We start from the raw sequence: 25575 nt of genomic DNA, 5'->3' as shown, positions 1-25575 counted from the left end.
GAAGGAGCGGAGTGTATACCGCTTCTTCACCGCTCCTGCCCATTGAAAGCAATAGGACGGCGCGGCTATACCGCCGGTAAAGCGCCTCTGCAGAGGCGATTTGCGGTGGTTTTTAACCCTTTCGCGGCCGCTAGCGGGGGGGGTAAAACCACCCCCCCGCTAGCGGCCGAATACCGACGGTAAAGCGCCGCTTACAATAGCGGCGTTTTACCGCCGACGCCGCCCCCGCCCCAGTGTGAAAGGGCCCTTACCAGACCAATATTCAGCTTTCGGTGCTCTCACACTTTGAATGACAATTACTCAGTCATGCAACACTGTACGCAAATGAAATTTTTGTCCTTTTTTTTTCCCACAAATAGAGGGTATTTAATCACTGTTGGTTTTTTTATTTTTTGTGTTATAAATCAAAAAAGACTGAAAATTCGTTAAAATTTATTGCAGAGTATTGGCAAGTATTGGCAGAGTGTTGCAGAGTATTGCACAGTGTTGCAGAGTATTGGCAGAGTATTGCACAGTGTTGCAGAGTATTGCATGGTGTTGCAGAGTATTGGCAGAGTATTGCACGGTGTTGCAGAGTATTGGCAGAGTATTGCACAGTGTTGCAGAGTATTGCACAGTGTTGCAGAGTATTGCACAGTGTTGTAGAGTATTGCACAGTGTTGCAGAGTATTGCACAGTGTTGCAGAGTATTGGCAGAGTATTGCACAGTGTTGCAGAGTATTGGCAGAGTATTGCACAGTGTTGCAGAGTATTGCACAGTGTTGTAGAGTATTGCACAGTGTTGTAGAGTATTGCACAGTGTTGTAGAGTATTGCACAGTGTTGCAGAGTATTGGCAGAGTATTGCACAGTGTTGCAGAGTATTGGCAGAGTATTGCACAGTGTTGCAGAGTATTGGCAGAGTATTGCACAGTGTTGCAGAGTATTGCACAGTGTTGTAGAGTATTGCACAGTGTTGCAGAGTATTGCACAGTGTTGCAGAGTATTGGCAGAGTATTGCACAGTGTTGCAGAGTATTGACAGAGTATTGCACACTGTTGCAGAGTATTACAGATTATTGGCACTGAGCAGCTCTGTGGGCACTAAACATCCAGCCCACTGCGCTGCTGCAATCTCTCCCCCTCTCCCCTCGCACTGTACTGATCGGTACAGAGAGGGGAGGGAGGAACCGGCGTCACGACGTGACGCCGGTTTGTTTACGAGTGATCGCTCCGTCATTTGACGGAACGATCACGTGGTAAACGGCCGCGATCACGGACGTTCCTGGGTGCACGCCCCAGGGGGGGCGCGTGGGAGCAACATCCTGGGAGGACGTCCATGGACGCCCACCCAGAAAAACCCGACCGCGCTGTAGCCGTCTTTCGGCTATGGCCCGGTCGGCAAGTGGTTAAACCCGCTTTATGTACTCCATATTTAATGTACAAGAACCCTAATTTTTTTTTTTTTTTGTATTTTTTTTTTTTTTTTATTAAGCAGAAAATACTGTATAAAGAAAAATTCATAAAGGAATGTTTAATGTTTGAGCAGATTATCAGATCAGAGGGTATTTAAAAAAAAAGATAGTATAATGTGTGCTATTTTCCCATCCAATAATCTTTAAAAAAAAAAAAAACTACCAACTGTCATGTTATTGTGGCCTCACTTTGTCCTCAATAGCAGTGAACACAATGTGAACACAACACTTTATATGAATTTGTTTGGCCTTTTTTTATGTCAGGGACTCTCCACTATAAACAGCTTACATTGACATTGAGAGTATTCTGTATTATACAGTAGCGGTGCTATTGTCAGGGGTGTTTTCGGTTGTAACATGCCAAAATGTGGAAAATTTCAAGGGGTATGAATACTTTTTCAAGGTCAATACTGTAGGTAGGAAAGTATATAATAATTACTTGTTTTCAACTTTTTTTTTTTTTTTCAGTCACTTCCTGGCTTCTTGCCTAGCCACTTAAGGACCAGCCTCGTTTTGGATTTTAGGTGTTTACATGTTTAAAACAGTTTTTTTTGCTAGAAAATTACTTAGAACCCCCAAACATTATATATTTGTTTTTTTTTTCTAACACCCTAGAGAATAAAATGGCGGTCAATGTATTACTTTTTTTCGCACCGTATTTGCGCAGCGGTCTTATAAGCGCACTTTTTTGGGAAAAATTTCACTTTTTTTGGAAAAAATTCGCTTTTTTGAATAAAGAAATAAAACAACAGTAAAGTTAGCCAGATTTTTTTTTATATTGTGAAAGATAAGGTTACGCCAAGTGAATTGATACCCAACATGTCACGCTTCAAAATTGCGCCCGCTCGTGGAATGGCGTCAAACTTTTACCCTTAAAAATCTTCATAGGCTACTTAAAAAAATTCTATAGGTTGCATATTTTGAGTTACAGAGGAGATCTAGGGCTAGAATTATTGCTCTCGCTCTACCGGTCGCGGCGATACCTCACATGTGGGGTTTGACCGCCGTTTTCATATGTGGGCGCTACTCACGTATGCGTTCGCTTCTGCGCGCGAGCTCGTCAAGACGGGGCACTTTAAAAACATTTTTTTGTTTTCTTATTTATTTTACTTTATTTTATTTATTTTTTCCTTGTTTTTAAAAAAAATAAAAAACTGGATCACTTTTATTCCTATTACAAGAAATGTAAACATCCCTTGTAATAGAAAAAAGCATGACAGGTCCTCTTAAATATGAGACCTGGGGTCAAAAAGTCCTCAGCTCTCATATTTGGACTTAAATGCAAAAAAAACAAAAAAAACCTGTAATTTGAAAAAAATTACAACAAAAAAATATGCCTTTAAGACGTATGGGCGGAGCTGATGTTATGACGTCGCTTCCGCCCTCCTATGGAATGGAGACGGGTGGGGGCCATCTTCCCCTTACTCGTCTCCATACCACGGACGTGACAGGTCCCGATCGCCTCCGCCGCTACCGACGGCACCGTTAAGCGGCGGAGGGCGCGTGAGAGCGGCGAGAGGGGGGGTGGCACCTCTCCCGCCGCCGATAACGGTGATCTCGCGGTGAATCCGCCGCAGAGACCACCATTATCGTACACAGAACCGCTGGCCCTAAAAATGGATACCTCGGTTGTGGCAGCAGCTGCTGTCGCTACCGAGATATCCGTCTTCAAAGAAATGATGTATGTATACAGTGGCCGGTCGGTAAGTGGCTAGGCAATTGATGTCATACATCCCAGGAGTCTTCGGCCCCCGGTTCACACCTATGCGTTGGGATGAATCGGGGCAGATTCTATGCCCGAATTCGGCCCTGAAACGGAGCCAAAGACGCACAGTGTTTTTGTGCAGTGCGCTCCGCAGCCGCAACGGAGATATGTGAACCGGCTCCATTCCCCTGCTATGCGAATTGGATGCGGGGAAAGCCGCATCTAATTCGCATAGGTGTGAACCTGGCCCTAAATTCGAAACGGTGCTTATTTTGCTTTTTTTGGTTTTATAGACTTCTACCAAACCTCCCAACATTTTGAGATGGGAATGACAAAAAAAAAACGTATGTAGGCATAGGACACGCCCCCTGCCACACCCCCCAAATAACAATAACAAACGTATGTAGGCATAGGACACGCCCCCTGCCACACCCCCTAAATAACAATAACAAACGTATGTAGGTATAGGACACGCCCCCTGCCACACCCCCAAATAACAATAACAATAACAAACGTATGTAGGCATAGGACACGCCCCCTGCCACACCCCCCAAATAACAATAACAAACATATGTAGGCATAGGACACACCCCCTGCCACACCCCCCAAATAACAATAACAAACATATGTAGGCATAGGACACGCCCCCTGCCACACCCCCAAATAACAATAGTAAACGTATGTAGGCATAGGACACGCCCCCTGCCACACCCCCTTAAAGGAGAATTAACCAAACAAAAAGGTTAATTAAAGCGGGGTTCCGGCCGGTAAAAAAAAAAAATTAAAAGTCAGCAGCTACAAACACTGTAGCTGCTGACTTTAAATAAGCACACTTACCTGTCCTGGGTGCCCGCGATGTCGGCCGCCCGAGGCCGACCCTTCCCTCGGCTCTCGGGTCCCGGCATCGCCATTCCAACTAAGGGAAACAGGCAGTGAAGCCTTAAGGCTTCACTGCCCGTTTCCTACTGCGCATGCGTGAGTCGCGCAGCGCTTTGTGGATGGGACGCGATGTGTTGTGGGACACACACACACACAGTTCCCATAACACACCGCGCCCCATTCCCCAGAAGACAACGCGGGGAGGAGAAGACTGAAGATCACCGTGGCGTAGGAAGAGGCAGATTAGGAAGACTGCCTAGCAACAGCCATTTCAGGTGAGTTAAATTTGGGTTTTTTCCTCCATTTTTTTAGGAATTTTTTTATGCAATTTTTTTTTTTTTTTTTAGGGTGGACCTCCACTTTAAATCCACAAGGACTTTTTTTCTTTACCACTACTATTCCTTTATATTGGCCTTTAAAATGTACAAATGCAGCAATTTAGAAATCAGAAGAAAGTTTTAGCACTGGGAAACACTTTTTGAAAGATAAAAATGGCATTTTATAGTCAACTATAGAGATCTGAGCAAAATGAGGGACAAATAAGGAGGAAAGAGGGACAGAGGGACATTGCTCCAAATCAGAGACAGTCCCTCAAAATCAGGGACAGTTGGGAGCTATGCTTCTACCACCAACCCCCCCCCCCTGCTGTTTGATCAGTCTGGCACTTACCCCATCTAGGCAGAAAGTGGGTGGCAGACAGCAGGCAGCGGCTCCATGTGCTCTCCTCCATCGGCGGCTTCCAGCTTGCGGCTCCTCCCCTCCTCCTAGGCGTCCAACAGGATCGCCTGTCCTTTCAGCCAATCGGGTCACGGGTGTCAAAACCTGCTTCCTGGTTGGCCGGGAGGAGGATCAGTGTTACAACAGTGAATATTCATTCGCTGTTGTAAGACACCTGGGTGGGCTGAGAGTGCATTCTCTGCGCCCACGAGCCCACCCTATTTTGAAGCCTATTACAGCCTCTAGGCTCTAATCAGTGTTTCAAACAAAAAAAAAACAGCCCCCATTGGAATACATGCATGCAGGGGCTGGGCGCATGGATAGGAGGGGCGGCGATGGACAGGGGCGGCGGAGCCCGTGCGCCCTTAATGGACGGGCCGCCCCTGGTTAAAATTTTTTAAAGTGTCACCTAAGAGAATTTTAAGTACCGTAGTTCGTCGCCATTCCACCAGCGTGCGCAATTTTAAAGCGTGACACGTTAGGTATCTCTTTACTCAGGCGTGACATCATCTTTCATATTATGCAAAAAAATTGAGGTAACTTTACTGTTTCGTTTTTTTTTTTTTTTTTTTTTTAATTCATTAAAGTGTATTTTTTTTTTTTAATTGCGTTTGAAAGAATCGCTGTGCAAATACAGTGTGATATAAAATATTGCAATTTTATTCTCTAGGGTCTCTGCTAAAAAAATATATATAATATTTGGGGGTTCTAGGTCACTTTCTAGCAAAATAAATACACATTTTTACTTGTAAACAACAAATGTCAGAAATAGGCCTGGTCTTGAAGTGGTTAATTTTTGCCCCGCCTCTTGCTTCCCTCTCTTACATTACATAATTATTATTTTTTTAATAATGTAATTGTTTTTTTTTTTCATACTGCAAAGTGACTCTTTCACTTAGGCAAGAATGACATTCACGTCCCCCTCCCTCCCTCCCAGATTCTACACATGTCTGAAATAATAACTAATAAATAATAACTAACTAATAATAACTTAACTATTACTAACTATTTAATTATAGGTATTGGAATTTCCTTTCAAATTATGGTGTTAGTGAACGTAATGAATACGAATTTATCCGAACTTACGAATTATCCGAAATAACTAATGTAACAATAATAATAATAAAAACGTTTTATTATCATTATTATTTATTATTAATTTGTTCCGTTCCATTTGTTTAGATGCAGCATTCGTTATCTCGGATAATTCGTAACTTCGGATAAATTCGTATTCGTTACATTCCCTAACAGCCAAATTTGAAAGGAATTTCCAATACCTATAATGTAATAGTTAGTTATTATTAGTTAGTTAGTTAGCTACTCTTTAGAATTATTGGATTTTCTTTCTTATTTGGATTTTAAAATTTTTAAATTTACGAATTTATGAATTTTCGAACTTGTGAATTTTCAAATTTGCGAATTTCCAAATTTTCTAATTTATGAATTTACGAATTGCGATCATAACTAATGACCCAAAAAAACAAAAACAAAAAAACGAATAAAACGAAACTATTCTTTTGAATTTTCGGATTTTCATTCTTATTTTCAGATTTTCAAATTTTTCAATTTACGAATTTTCAAATTTACAAATTTTCAAATATACGAATTTACGAATTTTCGAATTTACGAATTGCGATCATAACGAATGACCCGAAAAACTAAAAAAAAAATAAGCGAATAAAACAAAACTATTCTTTAGAATTTTCGGATTTTCATTCTTATTTTTGGATTTTCACTTTTTTGAATTTACGAATTTTCATATTTACGAATTTGCAAATTTTCAAATTTGCAAATTTTCTAATTTATGAATTTACGAATTGCGATCATAACGAATGACCCGAAAAGCCAAACAAAAACAAGAAACGAATAAAACGAAACTATTCTTTCGAATTTTCGGATTTTCATTCTTATTTTCGGATTTTCAAATTTTTGAATTTACGAATTTTCAAATTTACAAATTTTCAAATATACGAATTTACGAATTTTCGAATTTACGAATTGCGATCATAACGAATGACCCGAAAAACTAAAAAAAAAAAAAAAAAACGAATAAAACAAAACTATTCTTTAGAATTTTCGGATTTTCATTCTTATTTTCGGATTTTCGAATTTTTGAATTTACGAATTTACGAATTGCGATCATAACGAATGACCCGAAAAACGAAAAAAAAAACAAAAAAAAAACGAATAAAACGAAACCTTACTAATTTTTCCGCAGTGCACATGTCTAATGGCTACTCCTGCCTGCAGCGGGCTTGTAGGCAGGTTCAGTTAGCTAGTCTGCCACCAGGAGGCTCTGCGCCAGAATAGTGTCTGGTTACAGCAGACAGTGTCATCAGGTGTTAGGCTCCTTTTTAGGTAACGCCCTCCTGCAGTGATGTTATGGGTGAGGTAGCACCCACATATAAGCCAGGTTGGAAGGAGCCTTAGTTGCAGTTGAAGCATGGGTGCCTCCACACTAGGATAGATGTAATTAGCACGTGGAGGCCCTGGACAGGGCTGGAGGAGTAGACCTGAACCCAGGAGAGCTGGCTGTAGACTTCCTGACCCTTATGGAGGTGGGGGCTAGGGCAGGTTGCAAGAGGTCTTTCAGGCAAAGCCAAGAGTTCCCTGAGGGAGGCTATTCCCCTGGGGGTTCCCAAGAGAGGGTTACCTGTGCTGGAGGTTTCTACAGAAAGTCCAGACCTGACCCCAGCTGGAAGGAGAGACTGTTAGAGGGAGATGGCTGCTTAAAGTGCTGCATATGCTTTCACATGTTACTGCTGTGGACTGTCCACTAAATGTGATTGACTATGTAATGTCAAGGGACTCCGGAATGTATGTCAGTGTGATGTAACTGTTATGCCATTTCCTGAATACCATCAGTAAAGTGCAGTGATCCTACTTATGTGTGGACATTCCTTCTTTGGGATATACAGGTCAACAGCCAGGAATGTCGTGTGGAGGCCTCACTCATGGAGTGGGCACAATATGGCAGAGCATGGGTGTAACTGCAGGGGTCACAGGAGTGGAAATTGCGACCTGGCCCAATGCTTCAGGAGGCCCATGCGGCTCCCCTGTACACCCGGATGGGGGGGGGGGCATATCGGGGAAACAATGCCTTCTATTTTCTTCCTGCAGCAGCTGAATGCCTGCTTCTTCTCCTCTCCCTCCTGCGGGCATTCAGAAGCTTTAGGAGGAAAATGTTGCCCCTCCTATCCAGCTTCCTCTTCTTTCTGCTGCCCCAGCCCCTGTGTGCTCCCCTGGTCCCCCTGCAGCTCAGCCGGCTTCCCCCCTCCCCTCTCCCCCCCCCCGGCTGCTGCGGGGGATGTGTCAGGATGGAGAGTAAGGGTAGAGGATGGTAAATATGTAGTTTACCATCCCTTTCCTTTTCTGAATGGACCGAGTCGGTGATCGATCGATATGAATCACGGACGCTGTCTATTCATAACAGAGGCATAGTAAACTGTGTTTACTATGCTTCAGTTTGTAAATGAACAGGATGCTCTGTACAGAGCTATTGCTGTCTATTTATTTTGTGCAGCTAAGGCGGCAGAGATGAAGATTGAGGACTGTGTCCTCAATCTCCATTCTCTGCCTCAAAGTTGAAACATTAGAGGTTCTTTAGACCTGTGATATCTCACCAAAGCCTCCCAACAAGGCAAAAAAAAAAAGAAGAAGAACTAAAATTGTAAAAAAAAATAATAAATAAATAAAATGATAAAAAATAATTAGAGTATAAAAAAACAAAAATAGAAAACTACTGACACCAGTGGTGGAACTACCAGGGTCGCAAAGGTGGCAAAACCTTTGCGCCACCTGCCCTGGCGTTATGACCCCTGATATCTCACCAAAGCCTCCCAACAAGGCTCTTAAAAAAAAATAAGAAGAACTAAAATTGTAAAAAAAAAAATAAAAAAATGATAAAAAATAATTAAAATAAAATAACAAAAATAAAAAACTACTGACACCAGTGGTGGAACTACCAGGGTCGCAAAGGTGGCAAACCTTTGGGCCACCTGGCCCTTGCATTATGCCACTTGGTTTGTTGGGAATGGGCTCAGGGGGATGCTTCTGTGGCAGAGGGTTCGGCCTCAGCAGGTGGGATAGTGTTCTAGCAAATAGGATAGGAGAGGGGCCGGGACTTTTGGCGCCATTACTAGCCGATTGAAAAGTCCTTCCTACAGTCTGATGACATCATTCTCCCAGGATGCATTTCTAAGACTAGGCAAGTCCCTTGCCTGGAGCTCATGGCTTTTTTACTAATAAATTGTACAAGTGTGTTTTATTCCATCATTTTATTGTACTGTTTGACATATCAGAAATCTATTGGTGCAGAATTGAAAAGTTTAGCAAACTGAATTGCTCATTTCCTTACCCTGTACTACGAGCCTCCCCTGTGCCGTCCGGCGCACCCTGGTGCCCGGCTTGTTGGCCGCACAGACGTAGATTCCAGAGTGATGTACGGTGAGGTCTGATATCATTAGATTCCCCGTTCCCAATACCTGGATCCCTTCCACACCAATAGGACGGCCATCTGCAAGAGACCAAAATTCATTAATGGTGGCTCCTGGTCCTGGGATTGGCCTTGGATGATAATATGTCGATTGAATGGACCGGGTCTATTCCAAATGTAAACGGGTACGGCAACCAGAACGTACGTTAAAAAGAACACCCCGCCATTGTTTAACCACCTCAATACAGGGCACGTACACCCCCTTCCTGCCCAAGCCATTTTTCAGTTTTCAGCGCTGTCGCACTTTGAATGACAATTGCGCGGTCGTGTTACACTGCACCTTAATTAAATTTTTATCATTTTTTTCCCACAAATAGAGCTTTCTTTTGGTGGTATTTGATCACCTCTGCGGTTTTTATTTCTTGCGCTATAAACAAAAGAAGAGGGACAATTTTGAAAAAACACAATATTTTTTACTTTTTGCTATAATAAATATCCAATTTTTTTTTTTTTTTTAACAAATTTTTTCCTCAGTTTAGGCCGATACGTATTCTTCTACATATTTTTGGTAAAAAAAAATTGCGATAAGCGTATATTGATTGGTTTGCGCAAAAGTTATAGCGTCTACAAAATAGGGGATAGATTTATAGCATTTTTATTATTTATTTATTTTTTACTAGTAATGGCGGCGATCTGCAATTTTTATTGTGACTGCGATATTGCGGCGGACACATCGGACACTTTTGACACATTTTTGGGACCATTCACATTTATACAGCGATCAATGCTATAAAATTGCATTGATTACTGTGTAAATGTGACTGGCAGGGAAGGGGTTAACACTAGGGGGCGCTCGAGGGGTTAATGTATTACCTAAGGAGGTGATTCTAACTGTGGGGGGAGGGGACTGACTGGGGGAGGTAACCGATCGCTGTCCCTATGTACAAGGGACACGCCATCGGTCTCCTCTCCTCTCTGACAGGACGTGGATCTGTGTTTACATGCACAGATCCACGCTCCTGCTGTGTTACCCGGCAATCGCGGGTGCCCGGCGCACATCGCGCCCGCCGGGCACGCGCACCGGGTCCCGAGTGACACGTCATATGACGTCCTCCCAGAATAACAGAAGCCTCGTCCAGCCGTCATATGACGGTGGGCGGTGGCTTAGTGGTTAAAGAAACGGGCAGAATGACAGAACACACATGGAAAAAAGAGAGTCTTGTGAGCTGATTGGTAGACATGTGCACTGCCCAAAAATTAGTTCGTTTTCCTTTCATTCGTTTTTTTTTTTGTTGTTGTTGTCTCTTTTGTTAGTGTTTCGGGTCATTCGTTATGATCGCAATTCGTACGTTTGAAAATTCAAAAAAAATTTTTTAATTCGAAAATCCGAAAACTCAAATATCTGCAATAATAACTAACTAATAATAACTATTACTAACCATGAAATTCTAAGTATTGGAATTTCCTTTCAAATTTAGCTGTTAGTGAACTTGTAACAAATACAAATTTATCCGAAGTTACGAATTATCCGAAATAACAAATGGAACGTAACTAATTAATAATGATAAATAACAATAATAATAATAATAATGAAAACGTTTTATTATTATTATTTATTATTAATTTGTTCCGTTCCATTTGTTTAGTAGCGGCATTCGTTATTTCGGATAATTCGTAACTTCGGATAAATTTGTATTCATTACATTCCCTAACAGCCAAATTTTAAAGGAATTTCCAATACCTATAATGTAATAGTTAGTTATTATTATTAGTTAGTTAGTTGGCTATTCTATAGAATTTTTGGATTTTCATTCTTATTTTTCGGATTTTCAAATGTTCAAATTTGTGAATTTTCGAATTTATGAATTGCGATCATAATGAATGGCCCAAAAAACTAAAAAAAAACAAAACAAAAAAAAAAAACGAATGAATTGAAACCTAACTAATTTTTCATCAGTGCACATGTCTAATGGCTACTCCTGCCTGCAGCAGGCTTGTAGGCAGGTTCAGTTAGCTAGTCTGCCACCAGGAGGCTCTGTGCTAGAATAGTGTCTGGTTACAGCTGACAGTGTCATCAGGTGTTAGGCCCCTTTTAGGTAGCGCCCTCCTGCAATGATGTTATGGGTGAGACATTTGTTTGTTTTTTGTTTCATTGGTTTTTTTTTTTTTGTTTGTTTGGTTTTTTTTTTCGTTTTTTGGGTCATTCGTTATGATCGCAATACGTAAGTTTGAAAATTCAAAAAAATTCGGAAATTTGAAGTTCGAAAATCCGAATATTCTAAAATCTGAAATAATAACTAACTAATAATGACTTTACTAATTATTACTAACTATTAAATTCTAGGTGTTGGAATTTACTTTCCAAATTTGGCTGTTAGTGAACGTAATGAATACGGATTTATCCGAAGTTACGAAATATCCGAAATAACGAATGCCGCATCTAAACAAATGGAACGGAACAAATTAATATTAATAAATAACAATAATAATAATGGAAACTTTATTATCATTAGTATTATTTATTATTAATTAGTTCCGTTCCATTTGTTTAGATGCGGCATTCGTTAGTTCGGATATTTCGTAACTTCGGATAAATCCGTATTCATTACGTTCACTAACAGCCAAATTTGGAATGGAAATTCCAATACCTAGAATTTAATAGTTTGCAATAGTTATTATTAGTTAGTTAGTTATTTCAGATTTTCAAATTTTTAGGTTTTCAGATTTTAATATTTCGAATTTACAAATTTACGAATTTTTTTGAATTTACAAATTTTTTCGAATTTACGTTTTGTTTTTTTCGAATTTACAAATTTGTTCGAAATTCATTAAAAAAACGAATTTGGAATGGAATGAATTGCACATGTCTACTGATTGGCAATGAGACACCGGGTATGATTTACTAAAGGCAAATAGGCTGTTCACTTTGCAAAGGAATTTTCCCACAGCTTAGTAAATGAGGTGAAGCTCTGCTGACTTCCACCATCCAATCATGTGCATTTTCCTTCAACGTAATTAGGTATGCTTTGCAAAGTGAATTTCACCACATTTCACTGAGCTAAGTGAAAATTCCCCTGTAAAGTGAAAATTCCCTTGTAAAGTGAGCAGCCTATTTGCCTTTAGTAAATCAAGCTCCAAGGGGAGCAGGAGCAGAGCAGGTGACTCAGCCTCCTTAACTCCAGCAATAGGATTGATTTACTAAAAGTACATAGGCTGTTCACTTTGCAAGGGAATTTTCCCTTAGCTTGGTAATTGAGATAAAGTTCTGCTGACTTCCATCTCCATCGTCCAATCAGGTACATTTTCCTTGAATGCAATTGGGTATTTCTTTGAAAAGTGAATTTTCACCACATTCGCTCAAAGAATATTCCCCCTGAAATATGAAAGTTCCCTTGCAAAGTGAATGGCCTATTTGCCAACAATGGGGGTTCATTTACTAAAGGAAAACAGGCTGCTCGCTTTGCACTGGAATTTACTCCAGAGCTTAGTGAATGTGATCAAATTTTACTTTGCGAAGAAGACCCAATCATGTAGAAGGAAAAAAAATAATAATAGCAGTTTTGCTTGCACATGATTGGATGATGGAAGTCATCAGAGCTTCCCCTCATTTACTAAGCTCTGAGTAGAAATTCCCTTGCAAAGTGTGAATTCTCTTGCAAAGCCTATCTGCCTTTAGTAAATCAACACCAATAGGTACAAAATACTAGACATGTGCACTGACAAAAAATTTGTTTTCTTTTTTCGTTTCATTTGTTTTGTTGCTTTTTTCGGAAAATCGAAAATTCGGAATTCAGAAATCCAAAAATTCGGATTTTCAAATTTCCGAATTTTCAAATTTCCGAATTTCAAATTTCAGATTTCGAATTCCTGAATTTTCAAATTACCGAATTTTCAAATTTCCAAATTTCAAATTTTCAGATTTCCAAATTTCAAATTTCCAAATTTCCGAATTTCAAATTTTTGAATTCTGAATTTCCGGATTTTTGAATTTTCGGAATTAGAAAATTCAAAAATTCAGAAATTCGAAAATTCGAACATCTGAAAAAAAGAAAGAAAATCAGTAAAATTTGAAATAATAACTAACTAATAATAACTAACTATTAAATTATAGGTATTGGAATTTCCTTTCAAATTTGGCTGTTTGTAAACTTAACAAATACAAATTTATCTGAAGTTACGAATTATCCGAAATAAGGAATGCCGCATCTAAACAAATGGAATGGAACAAATTAATAATAAACAATAATAATAAAAAAGGTTTTATTATTATTATTGTTATTTATTGATTATATTGTTACGTTCCATTCATTTAGATGCAGCATTCATTATTTCAGATAATTCGGAACTTTGGATAAATTCATACTCATTACATTCACTAACAACCAAATTTGAAAGGAAATATCTATAATTTAATAGTTATTATTAGTTAGTTATTATTTCAGATTTTCGAATGTTCAGATTTTCATTCTTTTGAATGTTCAGATTTTCATTCTTATTTTTGGATTTTCAAATTTCCTAATTTCGAATCTTCAAATTTCCTAATTTTGAATTTCTGAATTTCCGAAATTTCGAATTTCCAAAACTTCTGAACTTCCGAACTTCCCAATTTCTGAAATTTTCCAACTTCTGAAATTTCCAATTTCCGAATTTCCAAACTTTGAATTTCCAATTTCCGAAATTTTGAATTTTAGAACATTTGGAAAATTTGAATTTTAGAAAATTCAGAAATTTCGAATTTTAGAAAATTCTGAAATTTCGAATTTTAGAAAATTCAGAAATTTCGAATTTTAGAAAATTCAGAAATTTCGAATTTTAGAAAATTCAGAAATTTCGAATTTTAGAAAATTCAGAAATTTCGAATTTTAGAAAATTCGGAAATTAGAAAATTCGGAAATTCGGGATTTCGGAAATTAACAAATTTTCAAAATTCATTAAAAAATCAATTCGGAACTAAAGAATTGCACATGTCTACAAAATATAACTTTGTTATGAAAATCCTTACAGATTTCTACTGAAGTGATTAGCCTCAGGTGATACACAGAGAACAAAGACACCATCCTATATAAGTTGTACCTGTTTATCCTCGGCGCTCTGTCCTCTACATCTTCCTAAAGCACACATTTTTCGCAGCATTCCTTAGCTCCAGAAGGCAGGGGGCGGGAATCTGATGTCACCCACTGCACAGCATAGAGCTGTGTGTAATCTGAGACCTGAGTGGAGGCAATAGACCCCCCCCACCCCTCCCCTTTACACAGTCTCGTAGAGAAACATACAAGGCTGAGGCTCTCAATCACCTGCTGTGTGTTGGAGAGGGGCGGGGCCATCTCCCAGGATTGTCTGGTGTCGGCATTGACTGTCGGAAGTGTATGATGCAGATAGTAGAGGAATTGGAGATCAGACAGAAATCACAGTTTAGTTCCGAATTCGTTTTTTAACAAATTTTGACAAATTCGTTAATTCCGAAATTTCCGAATTTTTCAATTTCCGAGATCTCCGAATTTCCAAAATATCTGAATTTCCAATATCTGCGAAAATTTGAAATCTAGGAAATTGGGAAATTCGGAAATTTGGAATTTGGAAATATGAAAATTTGAAAATTCGGAAATTCAGAAATTAGAAAATTCGGAAATCCGAAAATCCGAAAAATCAAAAAATCAAAAATTTGGAAATTTGAAAATTTGGAAATCTGAATTTTCGGATTTCTGAATTCTGAAATTCCGAATTTTTGAATTTCCGAATTTTCAAATTTCCAAAAAAAGCAAAAAAGCGAATAAAACGAAAACGAACAAAGTTTTTGTCAGTGCACATGTCTATTAAGTGTACTGAACCTTTAACAAATCTAGCAGGTAGCACCCATAGCACACCAGACAAAATCAGACATGACTGTTTCACTAGTAGTTTATGGTCTAATTATTCCATATTTAATTGAATTCCATAACTCACCAAGACGGCTCCAGGACACAATTGGCCGGGGATTTCCGGTAGCCATACACTCAAGAATCGCTGTCTGATGAACAGTCTTCGTCAGGTTCTCAGGACCAGCCAGGATCATCGGATCCTTGTATCCAGTGTAATGAGGACCTGCAGGAGATAAAATCAATACCTCTATTGTCCCACATTCATGGACAAAATATAAGACATGTGCAATTAGTTTAGTTCCGAATTCGTTTTTTTAACAAATTTTGACAAATTCGTTAATTCGGAAATATCCGAATTAACGAAAACCCGTTTACTGAATTTTTCTCAATATACATAAATTTGAATATTCAAAAACTCGTAAATTTGAATATTCGAAAATTCGCAAATTCATAAATTCGAAAATCCAAAAATTCTAAAATCTGAAAAAAAGAACGAAAATTGAAAAGAATGAAAATCCAAAAATTTGAAAACCCGGAAATTCGAAAATCCAAAATATTTAACTAATAATAACTTAACCATTACTATTAAATTATAGGTATTGGAATTCCCTTTCAAATTTTTCTGTTAGTGAACGTAACGAATACGAATTTATCCGAAGTTACGGATTATCCGAGATAACGAATGCTGCATTTAAACTAATGGAAGGTAATGAATTAATAATAATCAATAACAATAATAAATATAATAAAAACGTTTTATTATTATTTATAGTGGAACCCTGGATTACAAGCATAATCTGTTCCAGGAGAATGCTTGTAATCCAAAGTACTCACATATCAAAGCGAGTTTCCCCATAGAAGTCAATGGAAACAAAGATAATTTGTTCCGTATTGAGTTCTATTACATGCAATACCGCATGCGGCCAGAGGTGAGTGGGCGCCGGAGAGCCTCGGAAATACTCGGGGACAGCTCGGCTGGACTCGGAAAAGCCTCGGAAAGGCTCAGAAACACTTGGGAACTGAGTATTTCTGAGTGTTTCCGAGTATTTCCGAGTGATTCCGAGTATATCTGAATGGCTCCGAACCGTTTCGAGTGTCCTCGGCGCCCCCGCACCTCTGGCCAAATGCGGCACTGCACACCCCATTAGCTTGAATTCTGCTCGTTTTGCAAGACAACACTCGCAAACCGAGTCAGGATTTTATAAAAAAAAGTTGCTCGTCTTTCATAATTCGTAACGTCGGATAAGTTCGTATTCGATAGGTTGACTAACAGCCAAATTTGAAAGGAAATTCCAATACCTATAATTTCATAGTTATTATTAGTTAGTTATTATTTCAGATTTTCGAATGTTCAGATTTTCATTCTTATTTTTGGATTTTCAAATTTCCTAATTTCGAATTTTCACATTTCCTAATTTTGAATTTTCGAATTTCCGAAATTTTGAATTTCCGAAATTTCGAAATTCCAAAACTTCTGAACTTCCGAATTTCCTAATTTCTGAAATTTTCCAACTTTTGAAATTTCCAATTTCCGAATTTCCAAATTTCAAATTTCCAATTTCCAAATTTTGAATTTCCGGAATTTCAAACTTCTGAAATTTAGAATTTTCCAATTTCCGAAATTTAGAATTTTAGAAAATTTGGAAAATTTGAATTTTAGAAAATGCAGAAATATTAGTTAGTTATTATTTCGAATTTTCGGATTTTCTTTCTTATTTTTCGGATTTTCAAATTTGCGAATTTTCGAATTTTTGAATTTCCGTGTTTTGGGATTTTCGAATTTACGAATTTTCGAATTTATGAATTTACTAATTTCGATCATAAGGAATGACCCGAAAAACGGAAAAAAAACCCCAAACAAATAAAACGAAAACGAAAATGAATTAATTTTTCGGAAGTGCACATGCCTACAAAATACGGTCTTTTAATAGATGTACAGGAAGTGTAGGATCTCACACCTGTTACAGTCAGCATGGCCTCGGGGCTGTATTTATTGCCAGCAGCATTTTTGGCCACACAGCGGAATGTTCCCCCATCTTCACCTTGTAGGGCGGTTATCTGCAGCACACCAGTGGGCAACAAGGTGTATCTGTGTGTCAAAAAAACATAAAGTTATAAGGTTTAAATTAAATATCTACAGGTAACCTGAATATGCAACAAAGTGCAAAGGGGGAAACTTCTGAGAAAATGCACAAATACAGGTAGACAACCATACAGTGGGGGGGATAATGATTTGATCCCCTGCAGATTTTGTAAGTTTTCCCACTTACAAAGAAATTAAGGTCTATAATTTTTATCATGGATTTTTTTTAAATGATAGAGACAGAATATCAACCAAAAATCCAGAAAAAACACATGATACAAATGTTATAAATGGAGTAAAATAAGTATTTGATTCCCTACCAACCAACAATACTTCTGGCTGCCACAGACTGGCTACAGTAGGTGCTCATGTGGTAGACATGTGCACTGACAAAAAATGTGTTTGTTTTCGTTTCATTCGTTTTTTTGCTTTTTTCAGAAATTCGAAAATCAGAAAATTTGGATTTTCGAATTTCCGAATTTTGGAATTTTCGGATTTCCGAAATTTCAAATTTCCAAATTTCCGAAATGTCAAATTTCCGAAATGTCAAATTTCCTAGATTTCACACTTCCGAATTTTCAAATTTCCGAATTTTCAAACTTCCGAATTTCCAGAATTCAGAAATTCAAAAATTTGAAAATCCAAAAATTCGAAAATCTGAAAAAAAGAAAGAAAATCAGAAAAATTTGAAATAACTAACTACTATTATTAAATTATATAATTGTAGGTATTGGAAATCCAAAAATTCGAAAATCTGAAGAAAGAAAATCAGTAAAACTCGAAATAACTAACTAATAATAACTATTATTAAATTATATAATTATAGGTATTGGAATTTCCTTTCAAATTTGGCTGTTAGTAAACGTAACAAATACAAGTTACAAATTATCTGAAATAACGAATGCCGCATCTAAACGAATGGAATGGAACAAATTAATAATAAATAATAATAATAAAAAGGTTTTATTATTATTGTTATTTATTATGATTAGATTGTTACGTTCCAATTTTTTAGATACGGCATTCGTTTCAGATAATTCGTAACTTCGGATAAATTCGTACTCGTTACATTCACTGCCAAATTTGAAAGGAAATTCCAATACCTATAATTTAATAGTTATTATTAGTTAGTTATTATTTCAGATTTTTTCGGTTTTTGAATCTTCATTCTTTTGAATTTTCAGATTTTCATTTTTTTGGATTTTCAAATTTGCAAATTTTAGAATTTTTAAATTTCCGAAATTCCGAATTTCCTAATTTGGAATTTTTGAATTTCCAAATTTCCAAAATTTAGAATTTCCGAACTTCCGAATTTTCGCATTTTCCAATTTCCGAATTTTCCAATTTCCGAAATTTTCCAGTTTCCGAATTTTGAACTTCTGAAATTTTGAATTTTCCAATTTCCAAATTTTCGAATTTCCGAAATTTTCCAATTTCTGAAATTTCGAATTTCCAAACTTCTGAGATTTCTAATTTCCAAATTCGAATTTTTGAATTTTCCAGTTTTCAAAATTTTCCAATTTCCGAATTTTGAATTTCCGAAACGTCAAATTTCCGAATTTTGAATTCTCGAATTCCGGAATTCTGAATTTCGGATATTCCAAATTTCCGAAATTTCAAATTTTTCGAAATTTGGAAATTGAAAAATTTGGAAATTCAGAAAAACGAATTCGGAACTAAACAATCTGCACATGTCTACGGATTAGTCCTGTTAATGTAAGAAGATGCTCCTAACGACAACTCATTATATGTATAAAAGTCACCTGTCCATAGAATCTCTTTCTTCCATTCAAACCTCACTATTAGGGATGAGCTTCGTGTTCGAGTCGAACCCATGTTCGACTCGAACATCGGCTGTTCGATCGTTCGCCGAATTGCGAACGTTATGGGCCGTTCGCGCTAAATTCGTGTGGCGCGTCACGGCCCATAATTCACTGCGGCATCGCAGTGCATTGCTGGCTGATGATTGGCCAAGCATGCACTATGACCCGCATGCTTGGCCAATCACAGCGCCGTCAGTAGAGAGAGCTGTAATTGGCCAAAGCCAGGGTGGCTTTGGCCAATTATGGCTCAGGGGATTTAGTACACACCCCACACTATATAAGGCCGCCTGCACGGCGGCCCTGTGTAGTGTGTGTTCCGGTGTGCTGAGAGATAGAGAGAGAGAGAGACAGTGTCATTTGATTTGAGTTAGATAGATTAGGCAGAACAGTCAGTCAGTTAGCTGCACTTACAGTGTATTGTGTATATATATGCATCCCAGGTGTTGCATATATATATATACACTGTATTCAGTTTAGCTAGATCCGTTCCTGTTATCTTCTATCTAGACTATTTACATTTAATGCAGTGCGTCCTGCTCACAGTGTTCAGCTAGATCCGTTCCTGCTATTTACATTTAGTGCAGTGCGTCCTGCTCACAGTGTTCAGCTAGATCCGTTCCTGTTATCTTCTAGACTATTTACATTTAGTGCAGTGCGTCCTGCTCACAGTGTTCAGCTAGATCCGTTCCTGCAATTTACATTTAGTGCAGTGCGTCCTGCTCACAGTGTTCAGCTAGATCCGTTCCTGCTATTTACATTTAGTGCAGTGCGTCCTGCTCACAGTGTTCAGCTAGATCCGTTCCTGCTATTTACATTTAGTGCAGTGCGTCCTGCTCACAGTGTTCAGCTAGATCCGTTCCTGCTATTTACATTTAGTGCAGTGCGTCCTGCTCACAGTGTTCAGCTAGATCCGTTCCTGCTATTTACATTTAGTGCAGTGCGTCCTGCTCACAGTGTTCAGCTAGATCCGTTCCTGTTAAATTCCTACTGACCGGCAGGCTTGTCTGGTTACAGTATATAAAGCTACCTGAAGAAAATTACAGGTGTTCTATTTGATCCTATTAGTACCACGGTCAGGCAGCTAGACTATTTACATTTAGTACAGTGCGTCCTGCTCACAGTGTTCAGCTAGATCCGTTCCTGTTATCTTCCTACTGACAGGCAGGCTTGTCTGGTTACAGTATATAAAACTACCTGAAGAAAATTACAGGTGTTCTATTTGATCCTATTAGTACCACGGTCAGGCAGCTAGACTATTTACATTTAGTACAGTGCGTCCTGCTCACAGTGTACAGCTAGATCCGTTCCTGTTATCTTCCTACTGACAGGCAGGCTTGTCTGGTTACAGTATATAAAGCTACCTGAAGAAAATTACAGGTGTTCTATTTGATCCTATTAGTACCACGGTCAGGCAGCTAGACTATTTACATTTAGTACAGTGCGTCCTGCTCACAGTGTTCAGCTAGATCCGTTCCTGTTATCTTCCTACTGACAGGCAGGCTTGTCTGGTTACAGTATATAAAGCTACTTGAAGAAAATTACAGGTGTTCTATCCCAGCTTAGTGCAGCTACAGGCCATTAGTATGTCTGGAAGGCCAAGAAGGAGAGGCAGACAGTCACAAGCCAATAAGAGAGGGCAAGCAGGCTCTGTGTCTAGTGCTGGTCGTGGAGACGGTGCATCCTCATCAGCACGTGGCCATGGGACACGCTTGGCCTTTTTTTCGGCAGCTGGCCATGTTGAGCCGCAACATGCGGAAGACTTGGTCGAGTGGATGACCAAGCCGTCCTCATCCTCCTCATCCTCTCTCACCCATGCCCAGGGTGCTTTGTCTGGCAAAGCAGCGGCCTCTTCCCTCAGCTCAATGTCATCAGTGACTCCTTCCCTAGCTCCACCATGTCCTCATGAGGATTCCCTCGAACTGTTTGACCACAGTGTTGGGTACATGCTCCAGGAGGATGCCCAGCGTTTGGAAGGCTCTGATGACGATACTGAGCTCGATGAAGGCAGTAACATGAGCGCGGACAGAGGGGGTGCCCAAGAAGGACAGCAATCTGGCAGTCATGCTCCCCCTGCTGCAGCATACTGCCAGGTTTGCTCCAGTGATGAGGAGGGAGGGGATGATGAGGTCACTGACTCAACGTGGGTGCCTGATAGGCACCGCCTGTATACTGCTGTTCAGAGTATATAGGGCCTGGTGGCCCCACACCTTTCCTTATTTTAATTTGGGTGCGGGGTTCCCCTTAATATCCATACAAGACCCAAAGGGCCTGGTAATGGACTGGGGGGTACCCATGCCGTTTGTCTCACTGATTTTCATCCATATTGCCATGACCCGACATGACATTAAACCCGCAAGCAGTTTTAAATGAGATTTTTTCCTTTAAAAATGACATTTGGTGCAGGGACTGTTCTAAACATGGGAAACACGCGTCACTTTACAGGCATACTATAGACACCCCCCAGGTACGATATTTAAAGGAATATTTCACTTTTTTTTTTTTTACTTTAAGCATCATTAAAATCACTGCTCCCGAAAAAACGGCCGTTTTTAAAAGTTTTTTTTGCATTGATACATGTCCCCTGGGGTAGGACCCGGGTCCCCAAACCCTTTTTAGGACAATACCATGCAAATTAGCCTTTAAAATGAGCACTTTTGATTTCGAACGTTCGAGTCCCATAGACGTCAATGGGGTTCTAACGTTCGTGCGAACTTTCGGTCCTTTCGCGGGTTCTGGTGCGAACCGAACCGGGGGGTGTTCGGCTCATCCCTACTCACTATCATGGGCAAGATCAAAGAGCTGTCCAAGGACATCAGGGACAAGATTGTAGACCTACACAAGGCTGGAATGGGCTACAAGACCATCAGCAAGAAGCTTGGTGAGAAGGAGACAACTGTTGGAGCGATTATTTGTAAATGGAAGAAATACAAATTAACCATCAATCGTCCTCGGTCTGGAGCTCCATGCAAGATTTCCCCTCATGGAGTAAGGTTGACCATAAGAAAAATGAGGGATCAGCCCAGAACTACACGGGAGGAGCTTGTGAATGATCTCAAGGCAGTTGGGACCACAGTCACCAAACAAACCATCGCTAACACAATACACCACCCTGCAGGGGTGGACTGACAACTCATGGGGCCCCCGGGCAATAGGAGATTATGGGGCCACACAGTATACACACACACAGTATACAATCACACAGTATACACAGACATGTACACACAGTATACACAGGCATGCTTCTATTGGCTAAAAGGGACTGGAGAGGTGGGGCAGCTATAATCTTGGGATTTTTAGACCAAAAGGATGTCAGTAAGGGAAATTTCAGAGACAGATGTAAAAAAAACACAGATTTTAACATACTGTCCCTGGTTTTACTGAGGCTGGCAACCCTGATGGGGCCCCCTAGTTGCCCGGGGCCCTCGGGCAGTGCCCGAGTGGCCGAATGGTCAGTCCGCCCCTGCCACCATAAATTGAAATCCTGCAGCACCCGCAACGTCCCCTTCCTCAGGAAGTAGAGTTGCCACCTCATCCCTTTAAACCCGAACACCTTTGTATTACACAGGTTCTGAAGGCTAATTAAATGCAGATAAGGCACCAAGTGAGTTTAATTACCACCTTAATCAGCCACAGAACCTGTGTAATTCATAGGCCCACTACACAGATGCTCCTTATCCATGAGTGAGAATCCAACGCATTTCGAAATAGTTAAATATATAATCTTCCTCAGGGACAAAGGAAGAAGGAGGAAGATTATATATTTAACTATTTCGAAACGCGTTGGATTCTCACTCATGGATGAGGAGCATCTGTGTAGTGGGATTTTTTGCCATCACTGTAATACACTGTAATTGTGCTATCTTTATGTCTGTTTTTTGTACAAAATCATTTTTAATCTTTTTGTATAATAAAATCTGTATTTTTTAATCAACATAATTTTTTCAATTCAATTTGATTTTGCCCTTAAAATCCCATTTGTATGAGGTTCTTCTTGTACTGTTCAGGGATGGTGGAAAATTCTCACATCAACTTCTGAGAATCTTTTTCCGGAATAGGACACACCCCTTGCCACGCCCCCTTAAAGGAGAATTGTACAAAAAATAAAAGATCGGTTCAACCCACAAGTGCTTTTTTTTATCACTACTATTCCTTTATATCGGCCCCCTAGTGGCCCGGGGCCCTCGGGCAGTGCCCGAGTGGCCGAATGGTCAGTCCGCCCCTGCCACCATGAATTGAAATCCTGCAGCACCCGCAACGTCCCCTTCCTCAGGAAGTAGAGTTGCCACCTCATCCCTTTAAACCCGAACACCTTTGAATTACACAGGTTCTGAAGGCTAATTAAATGCAGATAAGGCACCAAGTGAGTTAAATTACCACCTTAATCAGCCACAGAACCTGTGTAATTCATAGGCCCACTACACAGATGCTCCTTATCCATGAGTGAGAATCCAACACGTTTCGAAATAGTTAAATATATAATCTTCCTCAGGGACAAAGGAGGAAGGAGGAAGATTATATATTTAACTATTTCAAAACGCGTTGGATTCTCACTCATGGATAAGGAGCATCTGTGTAGTGGGCCTATGAATTACACAGGTTCTGTGGCTGATTAAGGTGGTAATTAAACTCACTTGGTGCCTTATCTGAATTTAATTAGCCTTCAGAACCTGTGTAATTCAAAGGTGTTCGGGTTTAAAGGGATGAGGTGGCAACTCTACTTCCTGAGGCCCCCTAGTGGCCCGGGGCCCTCGGGCAGTGCCCAAGTGGCCGAATGGTCATTCTGCCCCTGCCACCATGGATTGAAATCCTGCAGCACCCGCAACGTCCCCTTCCTCAGGAAGTAGAGTTGCCACCTCATCCCTTTAAATTCTCGCATCAACTTCTGAGAGCCTATCTTTTTCCGGAATAGGACACACCCCTTGCCACGCCCCCTTATAGGAGAATTGTACAAAAAATAAAAGATCGGTTCAGCCCACAAGTGCTTTTTTTTATCACTACTATTCCTTTATATCGGCTTTTGGAATTTACAAATGCAGCAATTTAGAAATCAGATGAAAGGTTTAGCGCTGGGAAACACTTTTTGATAGCTAAAAAGTGCATTTTATATACAACTATATAAATCAGACCAAAATGAGGGACAATGAGGAGGAATGAGGGACTTTGCTTCAAACCAGGGACAGTCCCTCGAAATCAGGGACAGTTGGGAGCCATGCCTATGGAGTCCTGTGCATCTTCCGGTCCATTTCAGGTCCGAATTCAGCCAAAAATTCAGGCTGAAATCGGACCTGAAACGTTGGACAGGGAAGCACCGGACCCCCTGCTGCGAGCCGCTCCGTGCTGCGGTGTGAACCCTGCCTTAAAGCCACATACACACTATTAGATTTTCTGCAGATTTTTGTCTTCAGATTTACCAAAAACCATATAATATGAGGTCAAACCTTATGAGTTTCAATTTGTATGCAATCAGGCAGGCTCTTGAACTATATGTTTTTTTTGTAAATCTAAAGACAAAAACCTGCAGAAAATTGAATAGTGTGTATGGGGCCTTAAGCCTGTTAAACATGATCGGGTTGTTGGCCAACAGAGCGTCAGACTTTTGTCTGAAGGGCGTGTGCCGGGATCTTGTCTTGCATGCAAGCGTACACAATTGTCGGCCAACAAACACGAACGTAGTGACGTACTACATGGAATTTCAGCTCTTGTGCTCAGACAGTTAGTATGCTCCTTCTGACAATTATTGTTGAACTTTCCGCCAACAAATGTTGGATGGCGGGCTAGTAAATTTTTGGCTGACAGCAGTCCGTTTGCCGGCCAGCCAGTGGATGTGCTGGTTGGTCGCTCGGGCCTCCTGGTGGGATGGGATAGCCCAGGCAAGCCACGGAAGACGGTGGGAGGGGGTGGGCACACATGAGGCTGCATTCCTGGGCACAGGTGAGGCTGCATTCCTGGGTACAGGTGAGGCTGCATTGCTGTGCACTGGTGGGGCTGCATTTCTGGGCACTGGTAAGGCTACATTGATGGGCATTGGTGAAGCTGCATCGCTGGGCACTGGTGAGGCTGCATCGCTGGGCACTGGTGAGGGTGCGTTCCTGGATACAGGTGAGGCTGCATTGCTGGGCACAGGTGAGGTTGCATTCCTGGGCACAGGTGAGGCTGCATTTCTGGGCACTGGTAAGGCTACATTAATGGGCACTGGTAAGGCTGCATCGATGGGCACTGGTGAGGCTGCATCGCTGGGTACTGTTGAGACTGCATTGCTGGGCACTGGTGAGACTGCACTGCTGGGCACTGGTGAGGCTGCATTCCTGGGCACTGGTGAGGCTGCATTGCTGTGCACTGGTGAGGCTGCATTGCTGGGCACTGGTAAGGCTGTATAGATGGGCACTGGTGAGGCTGAATTGATGGTCACTGGTGAGGCTGCATTGATGGGCACTGGTGAGGCTGCATTGATGGGCACTGGTGAGGCTGCATTGATGGGCACTGGTGAGGCTGCATTGATGGGCAATGGTGAGGCTGCATTGACGGGCACTGGTAAGGCTGCATTGCTGGGCACTGGTGAGGCTGCACAGATGGGCAATGATCAGGCTGCATTGCTGGGCACTGGTGAGCCCTGCATTCTTTAT

General features: G+C 40.3%; 1 protein-coding gene across 1 annotated transcript in view; it reads right to left on the bottom strand.

Moving 5' to 3' along the window:
- The window catches only part of IGDCC3 (immunoglobulin superfamily DCC subclass member 3), a 272243-nt gene that overhangs the window by 85692 nt on the left and 160976 nt on the right, over positions 1-25575 (bottom strand). The window contains exons 4-6 of the mRNA XM_073618325.1: positions 17005-17135; positions 15132-15269; positions 9111-9269 (exon numbers count right to left, since the gene is read on the bottom strand). Of these exons, the coding sequence (XP_073474426.1) occupies positions 9111-9269; positions 15132-15269; positions 17005-17135 (428 nt within the window). The remainder of the gene's footprint in view (positions 1-9110; positions 9270-15131; positions 15270-17004; positions 17136-25575) is intronic.

Source organism: Aquarana catesbeiana, linkage group LG03, assembly GCF_042186555.1.
Source record: "Aquarana catesbeiana isolate 2022-GZ linkage group LG03, ASM4218655v1, whole genome shotgun sequence".
NCBI classification, from domain to species: Eukaryota; Metazoa; Chordata; class Amphibia; order Anura; family Ranidae; genus Aquarana; species Aquarana catesbeiana.
This window is presented reverse-complemented; position numbering and strand designations above follow the sequence as displayed.